Raw genomic sequence first — 27,624 nt, 5'->3', positions numbered from 1 at the left:
ATGATATTAACAGCCAGCGAGAAACATTTCAAGTAAACCCAGATTTTCAAACAGAACCATCAATCACTTTTCTCCGTAGATGTGAGAAATGTTGAGTAACATCCCAAAACTAATTTGTGCAGCAGATTATTGGATCTATGTGAGGAACAAATGCAGGCAACTGTTTTGGTAACATGTCACGTTGTGTTTTACTCACACAGAGTAAATGGTTCAGGGGTTGCTCCCTCATGATCAAGCCCGAGAGCCTGAGATCTATTCTGTTGTAGAGTTATTGAATTGTGCACTATAGTTACAAAAAGTGTTGGATTCAGATGCTGTAACACCATAGCTGCCTACCCTCCTGCATTCTGCAGGAGACTCCCTGAAATATCAGCCGTCTCCCTCTCTCCCTCATTACTCTAGCAATCTCCCTCATGTCACCTAGCCCACATTACACTGTTACATCATAGTTACCTACCCTCCTGCATTCTGCAGGAGACTCCCTGAAATAACAGCAATCTCCCTCATTAGTCCAGCAATCTCCCTCATTTCACCTAGCCCACTGTTGCCTTTTTGGAGAACAAAGGAATGACAGACAGATACACTTACATTGAATCATCTGCTACATTTCCCAGCCCTTTAGCAAGTATAGTAACTCTTACTAACTGCTTTGGGCTCATCTACATTTGGATATAAGTCATTTAAAAACATTCCTCTCAGGTGTACACACGGAGCGATCTGTGCTTCATTTCTAAGCCATCAAGTGAATTTGTCAAAATAGATGTGAAAATTGGCAAATAAAAGTTTTTATTCATCATAATCTTTAATCTTTTTGTCCACAACATTTTTTTATTTGAATTTATATAACTAATGTGAGCGACGCTGTAAATTGTTATATAATATGTTTTTAAGAAATTATCATGAAGATTAAACTTATAAATAGCTAAAGTGGTGTCACAAGGAGGTGTGGGCCGGACCTGGGTGTCACCCTCCAGGGGGGTGACAATAAAGTGCCAACTACTGCTTGGTAACAGGAGCTGAATGCTGCACTGTAAGATTATGTGTAGAACTAGGCTCCTGTCAGTGTATAGGAGCTTACCGAGGCAGCATGCACCTCCCAGACCCCCCCCCCCCACCCCACCCCCCAATGATGGGATTCAGGCTGCGAGGCCACGCCTCAGGTGTGGAATTATCCCCTTTGCTAACATACTGTAGGTCTAATTAAGAGTTGACCACTAATCAGAGAATTTGCAAATTGAGAGATTATCAAAAATGACTTTCACGGGTGTCCTGATTAATGGGACCGTAACATTGGGCCTTATTCTAGTTCATTCTTTCTGACAAAATCCTTCTTAGATGGACAAAACCATGTGCACTGCAGGAGGTCAGATGTAAAATGTGCAGATTGAGATTTGAGTGAGTTATTTTGTTTCTGTGCAGGGTAAATACTGTCTGCTTTATTTTTGCATTGCAATATAGATCTCACTTTGAAGTAAAACCCCACCCAAATCTAATTCTCTCTGCACAAGTAACATCTGGCCCACCTGCAGTGCACATGGTTTTGTCCATCTAAGAAGGATTTTGTCAGAAAGAGTGAACTAGAATAAGGCCCATTGTGAAGTATGTGTCTATTGAGGATATCAGCCTCATTACCCGATTTGCTACAATGGTAACAATGTTTCAGCAATTATACTCTGTTGGATGGAATAAAAAGACAGCAGTGGGCTCAGGGTAACTTATGTCCTATTGGCAGATAATCACAAATGCATATGGCAAAAGAAAGCAACAGCAATATCAAGAACAGGCGCATCTGAATCAGGTTCTATAAAAGCCTTCTCGTGTTTTCCTGTATGTTGCTGATGGGGATCTCACATATAAAAATTTTTTTTACATTATTAAAAGCAGTTATGTAATGAAGATGTTTATGTTCCGTTTCCACAGCACTAAAATGTGCAACAAGTGAGATGTTACCGACTGTCAGATTCGCAGAACCTGTCTCCTCGAGTCCTGTGAAGGAAAATCCATTGAAAAGGTAACATGTGATCATTGTAATGATAGCAATGTGTCTTACTGTAACCATTCATTTAAGGAATCAAGGAGTCAAACATATTTTTTACATACGGCGGGTGGGATTCTCTCAAACCAGAAATGCAGTTAAAAACCCCGTTATCGGGGTATTTACCGCATTTCTGTATGCAGTAATCCCCCTCCGCAGTGTCAGCACTGCGGAGGGTATCGCCAGCAAAAGCCTAGTTCCCAACTTTCCGGGCACTGTTTACTCTTCCTAGCTTTTTATAAAAATCATCTTGTCCCCCTCCTGGCCCCATGGAAAGGTGGGCAAGCCTCCCGGCAGTCCCTGGACCCTCCCCCCATATCAAATACCGCAATACGCATCTCTTTGGGTAGGGACGCAAATGCAAATTGGATTCTTTCAGCCCCGCCCCCTTCTCGTAGACAAAACCTGGTATTTGCTGTACTGAGGTAGAACTTGATGCGAGGGGATGTGGCACACTGAAACGGAGTCCATGTCAACCTATGTTGGAACTTGGGGACATAAAACGTAAAAAAACTCATGTCAACCTATATCTTGTGTCGACCTTCTGACTCAGTCTACCTTAGCCATGTTGACCTATGTCAAGTGTCAACCTAAGCCCAGTCGACCTTATGTACGTCTCGGATGGCCGCGCCCACGTATGCCGGCTGGGGATATCGCTGGCTGGCAGACGTCGGAATGGGAGCCGCTAAGATGAGAGCAGATCCATCTGTAATGTTAATGACTACAGAAGTGTCAACAGCAACCTAGATGCCCTTCCACAAGTAGCAATTTCTGTTCTCTATACTTTTCCCAGAACTTGCTATTTGTACTGTAGCCACGTACACATTGATGTATAGAATTAGTATAAAGTCACAGATTAAGCATACTGGGGCAGATGTATTAAGCCTGGCAAAGAGATAAAGTGGAAGGCGATAACGCATCAGCCAATCAACTGTGTTTGAAATATGACAGTTGGGAGTTGATTGGCTGGTGCGTCATCTCCTTCCACTTTATCTCTTCTCCAGGCTTAATACATCTGCCCCAATGATACATGGCAGGATGCATTGTGTGGGTCTCTCATATTGGGCATCCAGATGGCTGACAGATATTGTCCAGGTCAACACCAAAATGTTGACATGCACAAGTTCGACACAAGCAGTGGGTTGACCTGGTAATGGTCAACACATGAACTGATCGGCTTAAGTTTTTCTGGAATTTTTCCATGTATTATACTTTTTGATACTTTACCTTTTACATGGACTCCGATTGGGAATGGTAAAGTGTGCCAAGTACAGCAGTAGTGGGGCGAAGCACCTGGCCCATAGCATGGTGAGCAATCAGAGACTTATTCGGGGGTCCACGGGCCCAAGTGTCGACATTGACATAAAAATTATGTAAAAGGCTAACGTCAACCTCTATCTTGATGTTTTGTCAATGTCAACGTAATGACTGTCAGCCTAGATATTGTCTGTGAGCTACACCACACCCCTCATATTGGACTTCTATCCTAACCCAAATTAGTGACTACGTCGCCCACAGAAGTCAGTGGCCGCACTCAGGATACACATGCATTGTCCTTTTGTTGCAATAGTGATGTGAGTAAAAGTGGGCCTGATTCAGAGCTGTACGATATTGCAGTTGCAGGGAAGTGGCTGTGCAATACGGTACGGCTAACATACTAAGGAGGAGGCCTCTGGTGTAAATAGACGCCTCCTGCCTGCTTCCGTGATCCATTTTTGCATTTCAAGATGCACCATCAAACCACATTGTGTGACCATCGGTCATCTGAATAACCTTCAGGCAGTGGCGTAACTACTGTAAGGCCGCTTGGGGAAGCAAGCAGCAGCAGGATCTGTGTGGGCGCCGACACCCGCTCGATGCACTGACATGCTGCTGCCTGCAGCTGCCCACTGACTGAGCACTGGACGCGTGTCAGCTGCAGCGCGGGTGGGGCCATGGCAGAGATGACAAATTCCCCCACTGATTCAATTGACAGAACACAGAGCCGGCTATTGGCTACTGTGTACAGGATGGGCGTGCTAGGGTGGCCTGGGATGTGTCGGAGCCAAGGGAATCAGCAGTGTCTGCTGGTCTCTCTTCCTCTCTCCTGCTTCAGTTTCTCCGTTATGCGTGTGATGTCATCACGTCACACGCTGGGGAAACATGCTGGAGAGGAGCCTGGAGGGGGGGGCACACACTTTTTGGCAGGGGGGAGCAAAATTTATAGTTACACCACTGCCTTCAGGTTACTCAGTCTGCAGCTGAAGTCAGTAGCAGACACTGAGATCAGTGACCCTACCTCCAACAATGTCAGAACATCAGAACGGTGCACTACCATCATCACCAGAGCCGTGCTTCAAATGTCATTCATGAGCAGATAATTGTCTAGCATTCATTGTGCTGTCAGTCACTCTGCTGATTTATTGGTGGTTATTTTATTTACTGAATTATTCCCACAATGTGCTCTGTCACTACGACAACAGTTCCAGTCACTCTAGTAATATGGATGTGGTGACAGCTGAGCTGTAAACATGGTAATGTGTCATATTAATATCTAGTTTAAGGCTGCGTAACCCACATTGTGTTATTCCGTCATCTACCTCTTCCCATTTGTTCTGTAAAGAATGAACCCTTTTCTTTATTCACTCTGCATTACAATATCAAGGTTCATAAAACATATGGGGGAGGGGGAAATTTACTAAGGCTAATACGCCCCAAAAAAAGTATTTGTATTTTTAGTAAATATCCCCCAAAATCTCTGGTTATAGTTAATGCTCTATTAAAGCAATATTACCTTTCTGAATCACTTATATTCTTCTTCATTTTATAATATGACCACTACTGTATGTGGCACTGTACAAAGGGGCCAATTCAGGATCGCTCGCTGCGATTCGAATTTATGCCCAGCCCTGATAATTGGGGTTAGCGCATGTGCATTTCTGTGTATGTGCAAACCCCCATCAGCGAATGGCTTCAGTAAGTTACACACTCGCCGCTCGCTGCGGGAGAGAGGGCCTGGGGCCTGCAGGGAGCGGTAGCAGGGGAACTGCCAGTGTTTTATGGGCATCCCCATAGAAACAGGGTGTTCCCCTGTAGAAGCAGGTGTGGCGATGCCTGCTTGGGGTGGGCTGCTGACGTCAGATGACATCAGCGTCTGCCCCGTCTTTGGCGAACAGCGATGGAAATAAAAGTCAGTATAGACTGGCTTTTATTATCTAAACGGAGAGAAATCATTCAATGGTCAGCGGTCATCAACTGATTTCTCTCCCTTCGGCCATATGTTCGCAGACCCCTTCCCTCACATGGTAATGAGAGGAGTCGGCGGCAGGGTGGGGGGTGGACATTCGGCCGGGCAGTGAGTGGCGTCTATGGGCTCTCTTAGCAGCAAATGTGCTATGTAGCAGCCGCAATACAAGTTCTGTCCTGTATACAGACTCACATTAATTAATCAGACGGCACATTAATTAGCAGTCTCCTCATGCATCATATTGAGGTATTAAGTTGCGACAAGGACACATTAAGCATTAAGTTTATACTTGCCTACTTTTGAAAACTAGTTTCAGGGAGATTATAGTTGGCAGTAGAATCTTGCACATATGTAACAGAATCGCAAATGTATTTAATTTTGTTTCGGTACTTCTGTAGTTTCACGGCGCCAGCATGTGCTACTTCCGGGTTCTACGCTCGCCACGAAATATGTCAAAAAAAGTAACTTAACTCCATGCCAACATGGATAGTTCATACCCCCACTATCCATGTTGGCATGGAGTTGATTTTAAATAGCGTGGCGAGCATAGCGAGCCACCGAGCCCGCAGCGTGGGCGAGCGAAGTGAGCCCCGCAAGGGGACTCAGACGCACGGCGCCAGAAACTACAGAAGTACCTTTGTTTCCTATACTATTTATTTGTTTCTTGAGCAAACTTTAAAAAAATGTATATTGAATGTCTTTATGATGCATTGCTTCAATAAAAATATATTAAAAATAAAGAATTTTGCACAGTGCCACATTGAGGGGGTGTGTCAGGCTCCACCCACAGGGCGTGACTAGTAACATATATGGATAGATAGTGAAAAAGAGATTGTGAACGGGAGAGTGTGTACTGCTACATCTGTGAGGAATCTTTTAAAATGACATATATCCAAATGTAGACGAGCCCCAAAGCAGTAAGTAAGAGCTAATATACTTGCTAAAGAAAAGTCACTGATACGTGTCAGGGATTGTTCATTTATTTTGTTTTACACGTGGGTCCATATAAATAGACACAGGACATGCATGTAGCCATAGGGATCATTGGGGCAGATGTATTAAATTTTAACAAGAGATAAGGGTGATAAGGAGAGATAAACGTCCAGCCAATCACCTGCTAACTGCCATGTAACAGCCTGTGTTTGAAAAAGTCAGTAAGGAGCTGATTGGCTGGACGTTTATCTCTCCTTATCACCCTTGCATTTATTTCTTGTTAAGGCTTAATACATCCGCCCCATTGTTTTATCACCAATGCTTGGAAATGGTTCTGATGATTTAATGTAAATGTATCTGTCTCTTTGCTTTTTTTTAACCAAAAATGTAACAGTGTAATGTGGGCCAGGTGACATGAGGGAGATTGCTAGACTAATGAGGGAGATAGGGAGATTGCTGTTGTTTCAGGAAGTCTCCTGCAGAATGAGGGTAGGTAACTATGATTACGCTGCGACAAGGACACATGTTTCATAAAAAAAAAAAAAAAAGATGCTCAATGCAGAGTTGCATGTGACCTGGCATTTGTACTGCATGGCGTGTTGAAGCTGGATATATGAGGACACATCTGCATTTTAAAATTATTTAATATATAAGAGGTTAGTGTTAGTTTTCACTGGTAACATTATTTTTTATCACTACACTTAGGACCTTATTTTGATTCATTCGGTCCCCGGTGACATCGATGGTGTGCATCTGCGCATGCGCAGAAGAATTTCTGCGCATGTCCAGACAAAGTGTGTGTGCACCCACGGTGAACTGTTCGCTGGGTGCACCGTGGCGGAGAAGGGCAGGGGTGCCGGGCAGCCTCATTACCATATGGGAACGCCCATCGTTTCATTGGCATTCCCATGAGAAAGCTGGGCGTTCTTATGGTAATGAGGCTGTGACACGGGTGCGGACAGCTGACATCATCAGATGTCAGCTGCCCACCCTGTCTTCGCACAGGGCGCCAGCAATTTAGAGACACCATATAGGTGTCTCTGAACTGTGAGCACTGGAGAAATCATTTGATGGTCGGCGACCATCAAATGATTTCACCCCGCCTGCGAATAGATGATTATGTAAATCGTGCATTCGCAGGCTCACGAGGGGGGGGGGGGTGGGCGCAACTGCGGGCGGCATCTGATGGACTTGCAAGGCTGCAAAGTTTGCAGCCTTGCGAGTCCATCAGAATCAGGTCCTTAAGCAGAGTCCTTGCTGATCTATGGGAAAGGCTTGTAGAGATCAGTGACACATTTAGGTGATTTGCAGGTGAACAAATGTCACTAATCACTGGACACTGCGGGTGATTCATCACCATTTGGAACGGGTGAATTCTTCTGCCTCATTTGATGGTGGGGGGTCTGCACATGCCCAAGTGCGTATTTGCGCATGTGCAGACCCTAGCAACAAATAGCTTGGGCGAGTTACACACTCACCGGGCCATTACGTTGCGGGGAGCTAAGGAAGGGGGTGGGCAGGGGCGGGGCTCGTCCGTGGGAACGCCCAGAAGGAGTCCCCATGAAAAAGCTAAGCTTACAGCTAAACATATTGTAGATATGTCAGGCTATCTCTATTAATTCAATCTCGTTTTAGCATTTCTTATTGTATGGGTAGAGATCTTTGTGCTTAGTCACTACATAGCGACATTTTGTGACACATCTCTGATCTCCCAGAAGTACAGGGCTGTCAAGTGATGAATGATGATAACAAAGCAAATTCTGACTGTGAATATTTATTAGAATACAGATTACACACAATGGAGGTGATTCATGTTGGCACGGTAAGCAGCCAACATGAATCATTTAATCAGATGACACAAAATATATAATAACATATCCAGCTTATTGTTGTGGCACCTATTATATCACTCCCCCAGAACTGGATTAAGCTGTATTTTGGTGTGTGACAGTACATACTGTATGAGTGTGTATGTGACTGTATGTACATGTGTGTGACTGTATGTGTAAACTGCATTGTCCTGAGGGGAGGAAAGGTAGGGAGGGAATGCTCTCCCCTGCTATTCATACAAGGCAGGGTCCAGCATGGCAGCTGCAGAAGAGATATGTACACCACCGTGCATAACATGAAATGGGGGCGTGATGTGCAGTGTCAATAAGAATGCACTGAAGGCTTGTGCGCAAAAACCTGATCCCTGCTTCCCAAGTTTTGCTCTTTAGTGCCCCCCCAATCTTAGGTTGCCCCAGACCCCCAAGCCTTAATCTAGCTCTGAATCTCCCTATTCTGAAGGTCATTGATATCTCTAAAAAAGCAGGGGATTTCTGAGCTGTATATCATTCTGTGCAATACAAATTGTCTTCTTTTTTACTGGTCTTCTAGTATACTGCTCTTCTAGTATGCTTGTCTTTTAGTTTACTGGTCTTCTAGTATACTGGTCTTCTAGTATGCTGGTCTTCTAATATGCTAGTCTTCTAATATGCTAGTCTTCTAATATGCTGGTTTTCTAATATGCTGGTCTTCTAGTATGCTGGTCTTCTAGTATGCTGGTCTTCTAGTATGCTTGTCTTCTAGTTTACTGGTCTTCTAGTATGCTGGTCTTCTAGTATGCTTGTCTTCTAGTTTACTGGTCTTCTAATTTACTGGTCTTCTAATATGCTGGTCTTCTAGTATGCTGGTCTTCTAGTATGCTGGTCTTCTAGTTTACTGGTCTTCTAATATGCTGGTCTTCTAGTATGCTGGTCTTCTAGTATGCTGGTCTTCTAGTTTACTGGTCTTCTAGTATGCTGGTCTTCTAGTATGCTGGTCTTCTAGTTTACTGGTCTTCTAGTTTACTGGTCTTCTAGTATGCTGGTCTTCTAGTATGCTTGTCTTCTAGTTTACTGGTCTTCTAATTTACTGGTCTTCTAATATGCTGGTCTTCTAGTATGCTGGTCTTCTAGTTTACTGGTCTTCTAGTTTACTGGTCTTCTAATATGCTGGTCTTCTAATATGCTGGTCTTCTAGTATGCTTGTCTTCTAGTTTACTGGTCTTCTAATTTACTGGTCTTCTAATATGCTGGTCTTCTAGTATGCTGGTCTTCTAGTTTACTGGTCTTCTAGTTTACTGGTCTTCTAATATGCTGGTCTTCTAGTATGCTTGTCTTCTAGTTTACTGGTCTTCTAATATGCTGGTCTTCTAGTATGCTGGTCTTCTAGTTTACTGGTCTTCTAGTTTACTGGTCTTCTAGTTTACTGGTCTTCTAATATGCTGGTCTTTTGGTATGCCGGTCTTTTGGTATGCCGGTCTTTTGGTATGCTTGTCTTCTAGTTTGCTGGTCTTCTAATATGCTGGTATTCTAGTATGCTGGTCTTCTAGTATGCTGGTCTTCTAGTATGCTGGTCTTCTAGTATGCTGGTCTTCTAGTTTGCTGGTCTTCTAGTTTGCTGGTCTTCTAGTATGCTGGTCTTTTAGTTTACTGGTCTTTTGGTATGCTTGTCTTCTAGTTTACTGGTTTTCTTGTTTACTGGTTTTCTTTTTCAATCCATGTTACTTCTAAATACTGTTATCCAAAGAGGATGGAGACAGCTCAGCAGGTTTTCTAATAGAGTAAAAAAGAAAGATGCCTCCTTGCTGTGCTCATACAGGGATGAAAAGGTTGTTATTGTGCCTCCTTTGTAGTTTTAGCACATACCATCATCTAGATACATGCTTTGATGTTTTAAAATACATCTGTGAGATTATGTATCAATCTGGACCCTGTTTGAAAGAATAATTTGATCAGTTTTGAAAATTGCGCAATATCATCAGTGAAGAAATCATCATACCAAGGGCTTAATGTAATCGCCTGTGAGAAGTCAGCCTCTTAAAGCCCCGTCTACTCTCAGACTATACAAGTCCTGAGAGTGACAGATGTAGATGTCTGTTGATTTGTCGCATTGGTCCCTGTTGACAGACAAATGATCAGAGGGAGGTTGGTTTATTGTCACAAAACATATGTCTCATGCTCGGCATTTCATGCTTTGGAAAACTTGGATGGTTGAGTTAGCAGATTCATTCTATTCAAGGGAACCTTACAGAAGTTGGGAAAGATTCCTAAAGAAAGCACATTGCTCAGCTTATTGTTTAGTTCTGGTACATTTTTTATATAGGCCATATATAAATTCTCAGCTTGCACTCAGACCTTCACATAGTGTCTCCCCACCTGCAAAGCATATGGAGCTTCAAACAGCCAATAAAATAACATTCTCATAATGCATTTGTGTACTCCTGTCTGTTTGATGTATATTACTGTCAATGGGCATCTGAAGTGCACATGTAGCAGAAGATTCTCTTGTATTATTTCTGAGACTAACATCAGCTGCTTATCCTAGTGGTATCGGGGAATAGCACGAAGTGTTTCTAGTATTTGCAGCATCTTGCTTATTTTATATTGCTGATATCCATTTAACACGTTCCTCTATAAGTCATTCTGGTTCTTGTTATGCTCTAGAAAGAAGGTGGTATGCTGCGCCAAGTAATAAACAACTAATTAATAGTAATTAAAAAATGTATATACATTTAATAAGCATGTAAAAGGTAATACATGTAAAGCATGCTGTATTGGTTAAAAATAAACGTAAAACATATTATTTCATAGGTGCATTATGAGTGTATAGTCACCCGTGACCTCCGATCCTGGCTTGTTCAATATGCAATTAGAGTCCAAGGATAATAAGAATAGTTTTTAGGGGTGTGTGACAGTCTATTGGTACCAATGAGATGTAGATGCCTCAAATGAGTGGCGAGGTGGCGTCCCTCTGGTGAGGTGGCAGGAGATGGATGGTTGCAGCAAGCTGGATATGCCGGTCTCACATTTGCCAGATGATTGAGGATTGATTCCTGGTGCACAAACCCAATGATGGTATAAATAAGGTTGGGCTCTGTCGTGGTCGGCAAAGGATAGCAGTGTCTGGGTGACAGTAATAATTGATGGAGTTGCACCTGTCCACCGACGCGTTTCGCTGTGTAGCAAACAGCTTTTTTAAGGTGTCATTTTGTGCTCTAGATCAGGGATGGGCAATTATTTTAGCTGGGGGGCCACTTAATACTTCCAGCAGATATTCAAGCACCGCACTCCAGAAATAGGGGGTGTGGTCATTCAAAAGGGGATGTGTCTTTGAATGTATTGTAGCACACAATATACCCCTTTTTCACATCATGCAACACAATATTAGCCTCTTATACTTGCCCCTTACATTAGTAATTCCACACACCTGCCCCCATTAGTAATGCCACACACCTGCCCACATTAGTAATGCCACACACCTGCCCACATTAGTAATGCCACACACCTGCCCCTCTTTAGATATTCCAAACACCTGCGTGCCAGCCTTAAAAATGGTGCCGATTTCAGCCCCATGCAGTCACGGCGCTGTGGCTGTAGTGACTTGCGGGGGTGGGCAGCTAGGCACTGCCATATGTGTGTCCGATGGTGGCTGTGTGAGTGCGCAGCATAGTCCTGTGGCCATTCGTGCATGCGCTGGGCTGCTCCGGCACCTGCTACACACAGGCTGAGCGTCAGCTACACAGGACTACACTGGGCGCACACACAGGTGCCATTGGTCACACATACAGCAGCACAGAGCGTTGGGCCAGTCAGGAGCTGTTTGCAGGCCGCATGTGGCCAACAGGCCGCCTGTTGCCTACCCCTAGCAGAACCCCCTCTAGATCCTCTAAGTTTATTGCTACAGATGTGTCCTCATACATCTAGCCTCAATACTCCATGTGCCACCAGGTCCCATGGGGTTCTGCTAGCGGCGGGCATTTTTTTCATGTATTATTCCTGAAAATGTGCTTTAGTTGCAATGCTGAATAATGGAATATGCAACCCTTCTATATCCTTGTTCAATGGAGTCTGTATGTGTAGCACAAAGTAATATTGGCGTGGATAAAAATCACAGCCACTAACAGATTTAAATTAGAACATTTAATTAGCACAGTCTTCCGGTGCATCCATCGTGACTAGGATACATTTTCAGGCACAGAGATGCAAAAAAGAGCCGAATGCTAGCAGGGTCACACAGGACCACGATGAGATGGCCCATTAAGACACATCTGTATATCAGTATGGGTTAACGAAGGATGGTAATAAAAAGGCATCAATGCACAGCTCATTTACCATCAGTCGGTACCTGGCATTTTGGCCTAAAACAATACATTGAACACTAGTTCACCCCTACACTAGTTTTCACCTCTTCTGGTTGGCACAGTAAGGATGCACAGCTGGCTCTTTGTTCTAGGCTCGTCATTGTGTCCTGGGGCTCCCGCTGTGCAACTGGTTCAAACTGGTCCCCATATGTCCCTTTTCCTTGTGGCAATACATATATGTTTCATATCTGGTCCATAACTTGTAACCAGTATATGCTGCTGTCTAAAATCAAACACCAGAGTGCTGCGAGTGAGACGCTAATCATACAGATACCAAACACGATGGGGAAAGAATGGGGGAAATTGACTAAGATGTGTAGTGTACTTCACATGGGATGTTGCTATGGGCAACCAATCAGATCCTGTTGACTATCTTCTATATAGAGGGTGATAAATAAGAAGTAGATTCTGATTGGTTGCCCATAGCAACATCACATGTGAAGTAGAATATACGTCTTAGTAAATTTCCCCCAATGTGTTTTAACAATGAGTCAACCAAAATAAGTCCCTGTGTCCTGAAGACCTATGGATTGCAGCATTTGCAAGAAAAAAGAGTGTTCAACAGTGTCAAATGCAGCAAAGAAATCTAAAAGAATTAGAATTTACTTTAAATTCTGACAATAGCACTGGGGTATAATATCATGTGGTTCAAGTGTCAGAGCTGAGTTGCTGCATATGCCCAGTGTACCAGCTTCTTCTACCACATTTATAGTATGTGTGGATCTGAGCCCTCAAACATCTCAATGGACCAGAGAGCAGCTGCCAGGAGGAAGAGACAGGAGTAGGAGATTGTGAACTTGGAAAGTGCAGTATTGGTTCCATTATGTTTGTGTATTTATTTATTATGATATGTTAACATTTTTCCTGACCACTCATCATATGAAACGGCCTATACTATAGACCATCTGTACTGTTAAATATAAATCCAGTGTCAAAAAAAGACCAATTTTCAAGGCTGTTACCTCCCCCCCCCCCCCCCCCCCCCGACTCACATACTTACAGATGGAGCCAGCTTCTTCTTTGCAGGGGCTGTCGATCCGTCAGCCGCCAGCCGTAAGAAGGGGGCACGCACACACAAGAGGCTCTCGCGCCCCGTTCCGACGGAGCTCCCTGCCGCCGTCCACCACCTCCCCTGTTGCCATCGCCAGTCCCCACCACCGCCCCGAATCCCCCCTCTCCCTGATGAAAAGACGGGCAAGGTCATGCCACCCAGCCAACGGGATACTAAAACGCGCGTGCATGTGAGACACATGCGTGTCCCAGTCTGATGGAGTCCCGCTCAGCCAGCGCTAGGCCAGGCCAGCATGAGAGGGGCTCCATTGCGCTGCAGAGTGGAAGATTTTGGTTTACCTTTGGAATCCCCCACTAAAAATCCTGTGTTTGCCACTGAAGGGCCTTATGCTGGATACACACTCAGATTATCTGTGCAATATATATGGTTGGAGTAAAAATCTTCTAATGTATGGGAGCAAATGACAATCAAACATTTGCTCCTAAAAGCAAGACAATTAGCATAAAATGGTCATTCAGATAAATTGGTTAAATAGAATTTAATTTGCCTGAACTTCCATTTTTGTCTGTGTTCCAGATTGTGGAAGCATTGAATGACAGTCATTTGTTCCCATACTGTACATTACAAGATTTTTGTACCAGCTAGAAAGATTGGTCAGATAATCATATTGTGTGTATCCAGCTTTAAGCTGAGCATACTTCCCCTTGGAGAAGTCATCCGCGATCAGTTTATGCCGTCCAGGACCCTCAATCCCAGCCAAGCCTGCCCGGTTTGGAAGCAATCCAACAGATGCGATGCACACTGGACCATGCATCACATCAGACTTGTTGTCATCCACATGCAATTTGGAAGCTTTTCATGCGATTGATCGCCGCAATGGCATAAAAAGAGCCCAAATTGAATGTGAATCGCCTAGTGTATGGGGGCCTTTAGACTTAGCAGTGTCCTTGTTTTTTTCCCACCCTGGCCTTAGAACCAAAATGTTTACCTCCATTGAAGACACCTCCCTACCTACTATAACCTGCCCTCTGACCCTCCCTACCTGTCACAGCCTGCCCTCTGACCCCTCCCTACCTACTATAGCCTGCCCTCTGATCCCTCCCTACCTGTCACAGCCTGCCCTCTGGCCCCTCCCTACCTACTATAGCCTGCCCTATGACCTCTCCCTACCTGTCAAAGCCTGTCCCCTGACCCCTCCCTACCTACTATAGCCTGCCCTCTGACTCCTCCCTTCCTGTCACAGCCTGCCCTCTGACCTCTCCCTACCTGTCACAGCCTGCCCTTTGACCCCTCCCTACCTATCATAGCCTGTCCTCTGACCCCTTTCTACCTACTATAGCCTGCCCTCTGACCCCTTCCTACCCTAAATAGCTGGGTACAAGGGAGTGTCACACTCTACATATTAGCGCATACTTAAATCTGCCGCCGAGCAACGTACTTCTACCAGTGCACTCACAACCTTGTCGCTCTCTTTGCACTGATTGCCTTAAATTACCAGATATATCTCCCCTCTCTGTGAGCCAGGCTATCTCCTTACCAGCTGGGCACCATAGAGGGTCACCCAGTGCAATAGTAGCGCACACTTTATCTGCTGTTGTGTCAACGAACAACCATTACTGCACCCACAACCTTGTTGTCATCTGGGCACTGATTGCCCTCAATTATCAGACATATTGTGAAATCAATCTGTACCATTTGTTACTGAGCATACTTTTCATTCTAGGGTTGTTCTCCGAATACATTAGCATTAATATTTATCCCTGTATACCCAACTGGCACTGTGTAAATTTATTTCTGGGGTGCCACCGTGTGCACTTGTCATTGTGACCAGATTATTGTTTCAAACACTCCAAATCATTGGGAGTCTATACTGTCTCTAATGTGAAGTGGCAATCTGTCTGTGCCTGTCACTCTGACTGTACGGTGCAAATCGCAGGCTATTACATCAAGTGCTTATTATCCATGATTTATGCGCATTATTTGTACTCTGATTGAATGTTACGGTGTGCACATGTTCCCTCAACCCTGAGATTGATTACCAGGTTTATCAGATCCGTATAACCACGTTTTTATATACTGTGTAATATTGACTAATAAGTCTATTTGGTTTCTTTATAACCTCCATTGGCTGTTGTGTACTTATCTCACCAGCTCATGTGATCACCTTGGGATCAAAAAACCATAATTTTTCCCTCTGTGACACATACTCCACAGAACTGTACCACACAACCCCCGGATCGCATCTGGTGTTAAGTGCCAATCTATCATTTTCACCAGTAAGACTAATTGGATAGGGGGTACATATCAACCTTCAATTTCTTTTTCTCTATCCCTCTTTTTATTGAATTGAGCACAACCAGACTATTACTCTCAACCTCCATCCAATTCAATTCATATGATGGAGGGTAGTAGAAGGGTCTGGTCACTGCAATAAATTCAGTGTCCTGTACTCTCTTATATCGTTGCTCTCTCATCCCCAGGCATATCTGACCCGTCCTGCAATACCTCACGTATCAGGCCTTGGTCACCCGGTGTGTCTCTGGAAAGCAGAAGCAACCTATGGTCCTCTTTGTCAGTCCTGTGTCGTTACACCAATATACTAAGTATACGACCATACACCACTGGGCCGCCTGATCTCGTCTGATCTCAGCAGCTAAACAGTGTCTGGCCAGATCAGTACTTAATCGGGCGACTGATAGGGAAGATCTGGTGTCGTATGAACAGCGGGACACCTCGAATATCAGGCACGACACCAATGACCAATTTTTCTTGTTCTTATTCCTAATCTTATCATTTTTTCTGTACCTAATCTCTCATAACGCAGCCCACTGAGCAGTATATAACTGTTAGTATTGTGAATCTCCCCGTCAACTTTCCTATTAGGGATATTTCCACGGGTCGAATATCCCTTCGACTCAACAGGGGGTGGTCCCCTCGGTGTAAAACATTTTCGCCTAGTCCATGTGACTTTCAATTGTTATTATATACTTATAATGTGATGCACCATTTGTAAACTGTATTTACTTGATATATTGTATTTATTTATTATTGACGCCAATTTATCTTAAGTGAACTTTAATAAAAGTTATGTATTAATTTCAACCATCTTACTACCTTACACCTTATGATTCTAAAAAGAGTGCCCCAAAAACCTAGTTTTGTTCTTCCTTTGTCCTCCTCTGGACACCCCACTTCCAATCAGCTTTACTGCTGAACTCTTGGGAGCACCACCAACCGAGTACCACTGACAGTTGTTGTCACACTGGTCATATGTTGGTATTCATATCGATTGTTCAATAAATTTTTCACGACTGATACTTTATTGTTATTGCTTGCTTGTGACGATCCACCCCAACTCTTCGAAACCCTTCCTACCTGTGGCAGCCTGCCGTCTGACCCTTCTTACCTATCACATCCTGCCCTCTGACTCTTGCTACCTATTAGTCTGCCCTCTGACCCCTCCCTACCTGTTGCAGCCTGCCCTCTGAACTCACTCCATCTATCGCAGCCTGCCCTCTGACCCTTCCTACCTATCACATTCTCCCCTCTGATCCCTCCCTACCTGTCACAACGTGTCGCAGCCTGTCCTCTGCTATATACTCAGGACTGGCTCCAGGGAGATTCCAACAGAACAGCAGAATTAGGATGCCACCCCACAGAGTTGCAGCTCAGGTAAGTAAGTATTTTCTGCGGGGCTAGGGTTTTTATTTATTTCCAGTGGGAAGAAAATTGTGTTTGGTTTTTTTTTTTGGGGGGGGGGGGGGGGGTGGAAATGGGGGGACAATGTGTTTTATTTTATTTCTGCAAGAAACAATATATTCTGGTGTTTTTTGTCGTCCCTGTGGAGGGCCAAATTGTGTGTGTGTGTGTGTGTGTGTGTGTTTTTTTGTGAATCCAATGAGTTTTTTTTATTTAGATCTGTTTAATTTTTTTTTACCTGATGCAAAGAACAATGGTCCTGATTCAGGATTGCACCTAAGCTTGGTGGTGAGACTGTCTGTCTGCAAGGGGGCACCAGCCCAAACCTTGCCTAGGGTACCATATTGGCTAGGGCCGGCTCTGATAATTGTACACATGACTTATACAGTAAGTAGTCTTAGTTTTAGGCTAACTTGAGATCAGAACATACAGTAGGATAAAGATGTTCAAAATAGAGACGTGCAATTATATGACAATTAGTGAGCGTTATTTTGTGGCCACAATGACAGGTAGGTACAATGAACAGGTTGCGTTTTAAAAAGTTTCTTTTTTTTACAGAGTGTTTTTCCATTTTCTCTTTGTAACAGGTCAGAAATACTGGATACTGACTCATCTTCTGTGGATCGGAAAGGAAACCTGCCAGCAGGACAGAAGGAGAGGCAAAGATCATCAAGGAGCCAGAAAGATGGAAAAGCTTATTTACAGAAACATCAATTGAACGCACAATCTTCAAAAGGTCAGTACGTAGATAGGTTGCCAGCACAGCATGTTCTGTAACATTTCACACCCTCCAACACTGTACACACAAAGGTACTAGTGCATATAATTCGGTACAGCAGATAACCGCTTTATCTGATATGGCGGCTCCTTTTGACTTTGGGCTCCTGTCCCTGGTAGAAAGAATCTGCTGAATACAGTTTAAAACATTTGCCAACATCGACTGATTATCCAGTGTGTGTTTGTGACATGTAAACAGGCAATACTTCTGTTATAGATTATTTATGCAAATACGAACAATTGTGGAAATGGTTTTGTTTTTCTATTCTTATTGTTCAAATATGAAATGATATATGTCTTGTGATGTGATGCTTTATTAAAACTAGAAAATAAAAAAATGACAGCAATTCTCAGAAGCCATGGTCATAAGGGTATTCCTGCTTCGGTGCCTGGTGGCAAGTGGATTGCCTAATTTAGCAGTAGGCTGGAAACTGCTGAATAACTGCACAGCAGGATACATGTTTTGACTCTGCCAAGAGCCCTTTGTAGCCTAGGGGGTTATTCTGATTTAATTGATCCCCAGCCCGTTCGCGGGGGGTGGGCAGCTGACCTCAGCGGATGTCAACTGCCCGCCCGTTTTCCGCACAGGACGCTCAGAGATCTGAGACATCACAGAGATGTCTCAGATCTGCGAGCGCTGGAGAAATCATTCGATGGTCACCGACCATCGAATGATTTCTCCCGCACACCCAAGGCTGCGAATGGATGATTATACAAATCATCCATTTGCAACTCTGCATGGGGTCACGACGAGCAAGGGGGGGCAGGCGGCCATGCGGGCAGAGTCTAGGGGACTTGCGAGGCTGCAAATTTTGCAGCCTTGTGAGTCAACCAGAATAAGGGCCATAGTTTGAATAATGTTTTACTAAAGGCTCGTACACATTAGGTGATTTTGAGCTGAAGTATGCCATGGAGCGTTAATGAACAATTTTCGGTGGACTGCGAGGAGAAACTGCCGCACAGCCAGAAAGAGCTAAATTGCGAAGAATTGTGAATGGTTCACCGGGGCAGCACGGATGGTGTAATGGTTAGCATTACTGCCTCACAGCACTGAGGTCGTGGGTTTGATTCCCACCATGGCCCTAACTGTGCAGAGTTTGTATATTCTCCCCGTACTTGCGTGGGTTTCCTCCGGGTACTCCGGTTTCCTCCCACAATCCAAAAATAAACTGGTATGTTATTTAGCGCCTAACAAAATTAACCCTAGAATGTCTGTGTGTGCTTATACATGTGGTAGGGAATATAGATTGTAAGCTCCACTGGGGCAGGGACCGATGTGAATGTTCAAATATTCTCTGTAAAGCGCTGCGGAATCTGTGTGCGCTATATAAGAAACTGTTAAGAAATAAATAACTATCCAATCACAAATCCATACACAATTCCCGAGCCATTGAATAGTGTGTGCAATTGTATCAGCATAATTGAACAAGGTTGCGCTCTTCTTCATTTTCTTTGCAGACAACTAAACTAGTTGGGGCAAAACAGTTTTGATATTATTTATTCTTTTTTTTATCTAGTCAGGAAATCTTCAGAAACAGAGAAGCATGAAAAAGATGCAAGTGCTCAATTACTGCAAAGAGAAAGAAAGTGTTTGACTTTGGATGTTCGTTTCATGCCGCTCATTGCAGGTAAAAAAATGTATCTGTGTTATATATAATATGAGGTGCTTATAAGCTACTACTTTATACACTTACTGAATGATCGTTATCACGCTGTATTTTTATATATAATCTTTGTTTGAAATTAACATGTAATATTTAACATAATAATACAGATAAGCAGAAAGTACAGGGAGGGTGATAGCAGTAAAAAGAGGAGATGTTGGATGGGGAAAGTGTACTTAGGTTAAAAGGGGGTGGAGTCTCTTTGTAACATAGGAATATTTTTATAGAGATAGATTTAAGCAGAATTGGTGAAAAGGCTTTAATCTATTACTGTAAATATTTGCCCATGATTTATCATTATAAATGACTTCTTCTGAGGTTATGCCATTTTCCATGGGTGTGCCAATTTTTTTTTCTTTTGGTCATTTATGTATTGTTTTTTTTTTTTAGAAATATATTTTTTGTTTTTCATAAATTATACAAATAGGAAGTACATTAAAAGTTGACATTGATATAACAAAAAATGTATCTTTAAAGCAAATTATTAAAGCAAATTTCATTGAGAGACAATCCAGAATAACTTAATGTTTCTAGTTAGGGCAAAATATTTAAGTATCATTCCTAAATAACAACAAACACATAAAGGAAAAAGGGGGAAGCAAGTATGATTATAAGACAAAATATAGGTGTTTAGGGTCTGAACTTATAATATATATAAATATTTATAGCAATTGTAATAAAAAGGAAAATAATCTCCCTAGGGGGTTCTTGATAATTGTCTACACGAAAACCATGCAGTCGATTCAAAAAGTTTGTAAATTAATGTTTGTGTATCTCCATCCAAACTATCAATGAATCTCTCCCACTTCTTAGCAAATTTCTGTAGCCCCTGCTCCACATCAGGGAGCGTTGCTCTTTGTTCAAAATACAAGATCTCAAGTAACATATTTTTAACTGCAGATAATAAAGGTGCGTTTTAATTTTAAAGGGTGGCTTAATTTAAACCTACTGCATATACATCAACATATCATTGTCTATTCTGTGCATACACTGATGTTTCAATAAAACATTTGATTTAAAAAAATAAAAATAAAATAACTGCAGCATTATACCGGCGTTCTACCAAAGTGAAACTAAAGGAGAAATAACCACTACAACTCTGAAAACCAAAGGACTACTTTGAGTGAGTTCACTTTATCCTCACACCATACAACTCCTGCCTGCTTAATCTGGATATTCTTCCTTAATAACATCACCTTTTTGACATCAGCAAGAACAATCACTGTAACTGTTAATGCTTTTATTTGCACTGTCAGTCTTTAAAATGCCTCCACCTGTCCTACACTTCCACTGTCATTAGGTGTCTCCCAAGGTTCTGTTCTTGGTCCTCTTCTTCTCTCTCTCTCTCTCTATACGCCCTCTCTGGGTGAGTTCACTTTTATGCTGATAATTCTCCACTCTACCTCTCCTTTCCTGATCCCTCTCTCTCTCTCTCTCTATCCTCACTCATTTCCAACTGTTTCTCTGCTATCTATTCTTGGATGGTCCAGTGCTTTCATAGAATTAAAAGGTCTAGGACTGAACCGATCATCTCCCCACCCTCCCGCATAAAATCCAACCAGCTTCCATCCTAACTGTCTATTTATGCTCACTGCTACCCCTTCCGTGTCACTTCTGTCTGTCTTACCCTTCCCTTTAGAATATAAGCTCTCACGAGCAGGGCCCTCTCTCCTCATGAACTTTTCTTAGAATATATAACCCTCTGCCACCCTGATAATTGCTTCAGTGTCCTGTCCCCTGATGTAACTATCCTTATTTACCATGTACTTGTCCTAAACTGTCTTGTACTGTCATTCGTTATTTGTTTTTTTTGCTCATTTATGTATTGTTAGGCGCTGTGGAAACCTTGTAGCACCATATAAATCAACGATAATAATAATAATGCTTATACATCCATTCGCATGCGAGTGCATGGGGGAAAAAAATCATTCGTTGGTCGCCGCCATCAAATAATTTTTCCACGGTTCGCAAATAGAACCTATTTGGCTTAGAAATGTCAGAGAACGGGGTAGACGCTGGCCCCGTGCAGGCTTTGCCACACCTGCATTCACATCATTTGTGTGGGCACTCCCAGGAAACACTGTGCCAGCCCCCTGCCTGCCAAAATGTGCGCGAATGCCTCAGCGTCTGTGATAGTCGCCGAAGGCATTTGCACATGAGGGGCTGCACATGCGCAAAATCAAGCATGCGCATGCAAAGTCACCAAACTATCGGAGCGGGGATGAATTCGGTTAAATGCAAATGAGCGTGAATCACCCCTATAATACCCACAGGAGTAGCACTTCTTATGCACATAATGCCTACAGTAGTAGCGCCGCTTACACACATAATGCCTACAGTAGTAGTGCTGCTTACGCACATAATGCCTACAGTAGTAGTGCCGCTTACGCACATAATGCCTACAGTAGTAGTGCCGCTTACGCACATAATGCTCACCTATCTTCCAGAAGAGCTGCCACCTCTGACCATTACCTTGTTATAGGCACACTCATGCTTGTGCTGTGTGAGCTTGCAATTAGAAGCAATGATAACTGATAGAATTAGTTGCATCACTGACTGTATCAGCCAAGTTTCTGCTATCAGACAGTTTATTAACATAAGAATTGAACCTGGCACATTATTATCTCTCACCTTTATGCCAAGCTCAGATCTCTTAGAAAACGTACATTATTCATTGAAAATTAGCTAATCAACTTGAACATCAATGGAAAACTCCGTACTGTGTTTCCTTGGGCTACCGGTAATAATGAAGTCAGAAAAGTGTCACAATCTGTCAGTTTTGGAGAATTTAATCCGTTTAAAGTTCAGAATTGTAGAATATTGTGTAAGAGTTATTATTGGCCTGCCAGGTGATACAGTTATGCCTATTCCCCTTTTTATTCTAGCATTATTCAATTCTAATTTTTGTAATGCTTAGATTTTAAATCAACTTAAACCGTTTCACATCTCGAATGCCACATCGTACCTGGGATTTAGACACGGGTCCCTCCCGGGAGTGACCTTGCATTTGTGGCTTATTGCCGAGTCACTGATATTATCCGGGGGCGGGGTGGAGCAGCAGCGTTTCAGGCAGGTGCTTAGAAGGGCGGAAGGCAGCACTAAGATAACACTGCTGCCTCCTCCATAGTATTAAACAGGACCTAGGTCACTCAACCCAGGTTACGCATTCACACTGCCCAGCAACCAAGGTCTGACCCGGGTAAAACACTTCTTTTTACCCAGGTCAGATTGCTGGGTTGCTGGACCCGGTAATTTTTAAAAGGACCTTTCACACCGCACAGTGACCCGGGGTGACCCGGGTTGACCCGACAACAACCCGCATCGTACCCTGGTTATTTGTGTGGTGAGAAAGAGGTGTTATTTCTTTTTACACTAGTAGATTGCATCCAGATATTCTGATTACTGTACCAAAAAAAAAAAAACACAGACCCATGATGCAAAGACAGGGCCGAAACTTGGGTTTCCGGCGCCCGAGGCAAGGCAGTCATTTGATCGTCCCCGCCCCTGACTGGGTGTGGGGGGACACCAAATGACTGCCTTGCCCCTGGCACCGGAGGCTGAGCGAACCCTGCGCCCACATACCTATGTTGTGCAGTGGGGTCCGGGGATGGGCAGCGGGGTCTGTGGACGGTCAGCGCCGCGCCAGTTTACACTTGCAGTAAGCTACACTATTTGCCCTGGCGACGGGAAGCGCTGCTGATTTTGTAAAGACTTGCCGGATGCTGATTGGCTGAGAGAATTCAACCAATCAGCGTCCGGCAAGTCTTTTCAAAATCTGCTTTGCGCCCGGCAAATAGCGTAGCTTGCTTCCAGCTGCTGCTATGCCCGTCTCCGTACCCTTGCTGCCTGGACCCGACAGCGCCCCCCTTCCCCCATGCAGTGCCCGGAACGCATGACCCACAGCACCCCCCCTAGTTACGGCCCTGGCAAAGACATCAACTAATGCTGTAGTAGGATTATATTTTAGTGATGATGCAATCTGCCCACAAGCTGCCAAATATTATCCTAAACAGGTGGTTCCCAAACACTGTTTGCTATTGGAAGTTTGTTATAGTCATGGCGTGTGTTTATAAGAAGAAGCTTTGAGTCTTAAATCTTTGAGTGCCAAGTGAATTTGTCAAAATAGGTATGAAAATTGCCAAGCAAACATTTATATTCACCATAATGACCTGTAATGTTTACCTTATATAGGAAATATCTTATATATATATATTTGAATTTATATAACAAATGTGAGCGACGCTGGCATTTTTAGTGGATATTTTGATCATTGGTCACAGAGGTGTTGGCATTCAAACAGTTAAGTAACTGAATAGCAAAATCCAACATTTCACCATTTCAGGTGTCAAAATACCATCTGGTTACAACAATACCCTGATCCAAGCTTTTCTAGTATGGCCATACCGTTTTGTGTGTATACAACATTATAGGTGCCTATAGGAATATTGGGTTAGCTGACCTTTTTATATCATTAAAACTTTAAAAGTTGTTCTCTGTTTTGTTTTTGTTGTTTTAGGAGATTTATCAGTAACGGGTCGTCTACAGAAGTGCTCCGATAAAATATTGGACGGTTATATGACTCTGGCCATAAACTCCCCTCTATTATCAGAGCAACAGAGGCAGGATCTCAATCCAATGGTTATTCGCATTCTGTCCGCTACATCGCTCCCCACAGCACCCACTCCAATCAGTGTTTTACAGGTAACATATGTCAGATATACAACAATTTAATGTCAAGATTTTTTTTTTCAAACTTTAAGTGTTGCTTTATTTTTAGTTTTGCCATATTGACTTTTTATCATGTGATACTGTGAAGTTTGTTAGTTTTTATTTGTACTCTTCTATTATATTATTTAAAAAATATTTTTAGCAATTTACCCTTTTTTTGGGAGACCCTTTCTCTCATTAAGTCACAGTCAAGGTTTATACCCCTTGGGGACATCCCATTGGAGTTCTTGATATACTGTAGAATGGACCTTCAAAAGTCAAGGCATCATTGAAAAAAGTTTGGGCAGATCACAAGGCTTTTTGGACTATGTATGGCCTTGGCCAGGTATAGACCAGTCGTCTATACAAGAATGAAAGAAGGTAAAGTGTAGTCCACATTAGCTGTACAGTATAATCCATACATAGTATCCAGGTGGCAGATAGACAGTAAAAAGATAGCTAGTCCATAGGTCAACACCAGATGGTCTAAAGTCAATAGGTTGACTTTGTCAAAAGGATGACAGTTAAATAGTTGACATGGACTTACAGTAGGTAGGCATGTCAACAAGTCAACAGGGACAAATGGTTGACATGAAATGGTTGACACAAAAATGTGTTTGAGGAACACTGGGTTAGGTACTTGGTGGTGGGTTAGGCTACCGGAGTGAAAATTAAGCATTTAGGGATAGGATTAGGGTTAGGCACTAGGGGGAGGCCTAAACCTATGTCTAGGATTTGAGTTAAAATAAAAAAAAAATGTGCCACCTTTTTTGACCATGTCCACCTTTTGACCCTGTCTTCTTAAATCTATGTTGACAATTGGCTTTGGACCTTTTGACACTGTCGATATCTGGCGCTGACTTGTCGAACTTTTACTCTGCACCCTGCATACAAACCTTTGTCTATGAGCCTTGAAAAAGGGACTTTATCCAATAAAATATTTTATGAACTTTATACTTATTTTTGCACTTAGAACATATTAATTACTATACAATTCCTTAATTACCATACAATTCCAGAGACTATGGTACTAAATGTTGGTCAGTAGCTGAGGAAAGTGGAATGGACCACAGCATCCAAAAGAAGAATGGAACCTAAATGAGGGTTCCACAATTTGTTCCATTTACACTTTATAATGAGCCATATCACATGTAGTACAACATTACTAAATGTGCAATATGTCCTTATTTTCCAGGAGAAATGTGTTCCAGTGTACTGCAGATACAAATTCCAGGATCAGCCTTTTCACCAGACGCATGAACAGACACATGGAACTCATGTTTTCTTTAGGGATGTAAATGTAGTTTTTGCAGGAACCGTTCGTCCCGGCGAGCTACGGGAGTTTCTTCTCGGCCCTCCCATAGAGATTGAGGTACATGATCGCGATCACAAAATAGAAGAGGTTGCCAGTAAGCCATCACTTTTTGGCATGCAGCCTGAAGATGAAAAACTAAGTAATGTTGGTCTTGTGACTTCTAAATGTACTGTGCACAATCCCTTCACAGAACGAGACAGATTGTGGGATCCTTATGGGATTGCAAAGATAAGCTTGTCTGAACTGGCCTATGGTGCAACGTATTTAAATATTTGTGTTCCGGTTCACAGTTGTGAGAGACCAGATCCTACTGGTTACCAATCTGATAGCAAAAATGGCAAAATAGTTGGAGTTATGGGGTCAGTGGGTGGCCCCCAGGATTCACCGCTCCCAGTTGGACATTATCTGGATGCCCAATCACAATTGAAAATAAGAGTAGACCTGGCAGTGCCACTTCCTTCAAAGGCAGAGTCTCCCGATTGCCCCTTTGGGCGCATTGTCTACATCTTTGATTATAAGAACAATCAATTATTTCATGATGTTATTGTGAAGATTACAGAAATCAACTCAAGAGCTCTCGGCCTGGATCCCAACCCAGTGAATATCGCTTTGAGTGCTCTTTCCAAAGTTGGTTTATCAGATGATCAGAAAGATGACACATCTCTGAATATTATAACTGGAATTCATATTATGGATGGAGCGATTCATCTCTTTATTTTAGAGGGACTGAAGCAAGAAGCTATTAAGGAGCTATGGGAAACTGTACCCATCAGGTAAGCTTTACATAATTTAAATGTAATTAGTTTTAGTTTAATTGGCTTACATGTATCTGCCATCTGATGTGGAGTGAATTCTGTGTTGTGCCTGTCAATTGGTGCTAACTTTGTACAGTTTCATAGAGAAATATAAAGATTTAGAGGGCTGAATTAATTTCTTTACACTTTTACAGGCCATCCGGAGACCAGGGAAAGTTAGAGGTTCTGTACAACTCAGAAATGGCTTTTCATGAACGTTTATACAAAGACCTTGGAGTATTGGTGTGCCACCTCCATCTGCATAAGCCTCTGTCCTCCTTTCTGAATCAGCCTCTTCTTTACATCAGAGATATGGTTCCACTCCTGTGTTTTCAGGCATTATCCAGGTAGATAAATCTCTTTTGATATTATACAGTATGGTTGCATTTTTAAATGAAAAAATCTATAATGATCGTTCAATTGTACAATATATATATATACAGCATATATATATATATATATATATATATATATATATATATATATATATATATATATAATTTATTACAATATTCTTTCAGGTTAGACTATATCTGCAGCGCCACAAAATTACGTGACCTCATCCATAGCGACTTGCTTCCCTCAGTAGAAATGATACATCTTCTGAGCCGTGAATTCGGACAGCCATTTAACCACGGAGATTTGTTAGCTGACGCTGAAAGCTCCTTCAATAAAAAATGGGTTACTTCTGAAAAGGAAGTGAAGAGATGTCGCTTACACAGCCCGCTAGACAACTTCAATGGGCAATACTCTGAGTGGAAGTACTGGATGAGCCTGAGACACAAGGACAAAAACTACATTCAGGTAGAGTTCATGTCTGGCACTGTACTAATTTGGTGCTCACTGACATATGTAATAGTCTTATTCTTTTACTATGGTAATGTCATTAGAATGTGCAGCAGTTCAGTCAGTGCTCTGGACACAGGAGATTTAAGCAGAACTTAAAATTCAAAGGAGAACGATCCATTGTTACAGAGATCACAATGTGAATGACAGAGCTGACAGTCGTTTGAATTAATCTTGTAACTGTCTGTTGGTTCTGTCTGGAAATGTTGATCTTAAATTGGCCAAGAGCATCAGAATATTGTCTTAAAGGACAGCTGCACTACACAGGATTTAGGGGGTGATTCTGCTTGTCTCAGAAGTGGCCGAATGTGGCCCCATCTCGATGGTGCGCGTATTGCCCCCCCCCCCAAAACCCCATGTGCGAATGCCTTCAGCGAGTTTAATGCTCACCAAGGCGTTTGCACAGGTCAGGGAGGGAGTGGGTGGGCAAGGGGCAGCTGGAGCAGAATG

General features: G+C 42.9%; 1 protein-coding gene and 1 pseudogene across 3 annotated transcripts in view; both read left to right on the top strand.

The window, feature by feature from the left end:
* CFAP92 (cilia and flagella associated protein 92 (putative)) overlaps positions 1-27,624 on the top strand; it is a 110,593-nt gene that overhangs the window by 31,463 nt on the left and 51,506 nt on the right. For all 3 annotated transcript variants that reach the window (XM_083156434.1, XM_083156432.1, XM_083156433.1), the window contains exons 6-12: positions 1,921-2,011; positions 17,659-17,807; positions 19,366-19,476; positions 24,029-24,213; positions 25,415-26,307; positions 26,484-26,675; positions 26,850-27,132. In XM_083156434.1, the coding sequence (XP_083012560.1) occupies positions 1,921-2,011; positions 17,659-17,807; positions 19,366-19,476; positions 24,029-24,213; positions 25,415-26,307; positions 26,484-26,675; positions 26,850-27,132 (1,904 nt within the window). The remainder of the gene's footprint in view (positions 1-1,920; positions 2,012-17,658; positions 17,808-19,365; positions 19,477-24,028; positions 24,214-25,414; positions 26,308-26,483; positions 26,676-26,849; positions 27,133-27,624) is intronic.
* Positions 15,976-16,093, top strand: LOC146029796 (5S ribosomal RNA; annotated as a pseudogene).

The sequence above is a fragment of the Crinia signifera genome, chromosome 8 (assembly GCF_055691185.1).
Source record: "Crinia signifera chromosome 8, ASM5569118v1, whole genome shotgun sequence".
In the NCBI taxonomy this organism is placed as follows: domain Eukaryota; kingdom Metazoa; phylum Chordata; class Amphibia; order Anura; family Myobatrachidae; genus Crinia; species Crinia signifera.
Note: the sequence above shows the minus strand (reverse complement) of the source record. Positions and strands in the feature narration are given on the sequence as shown.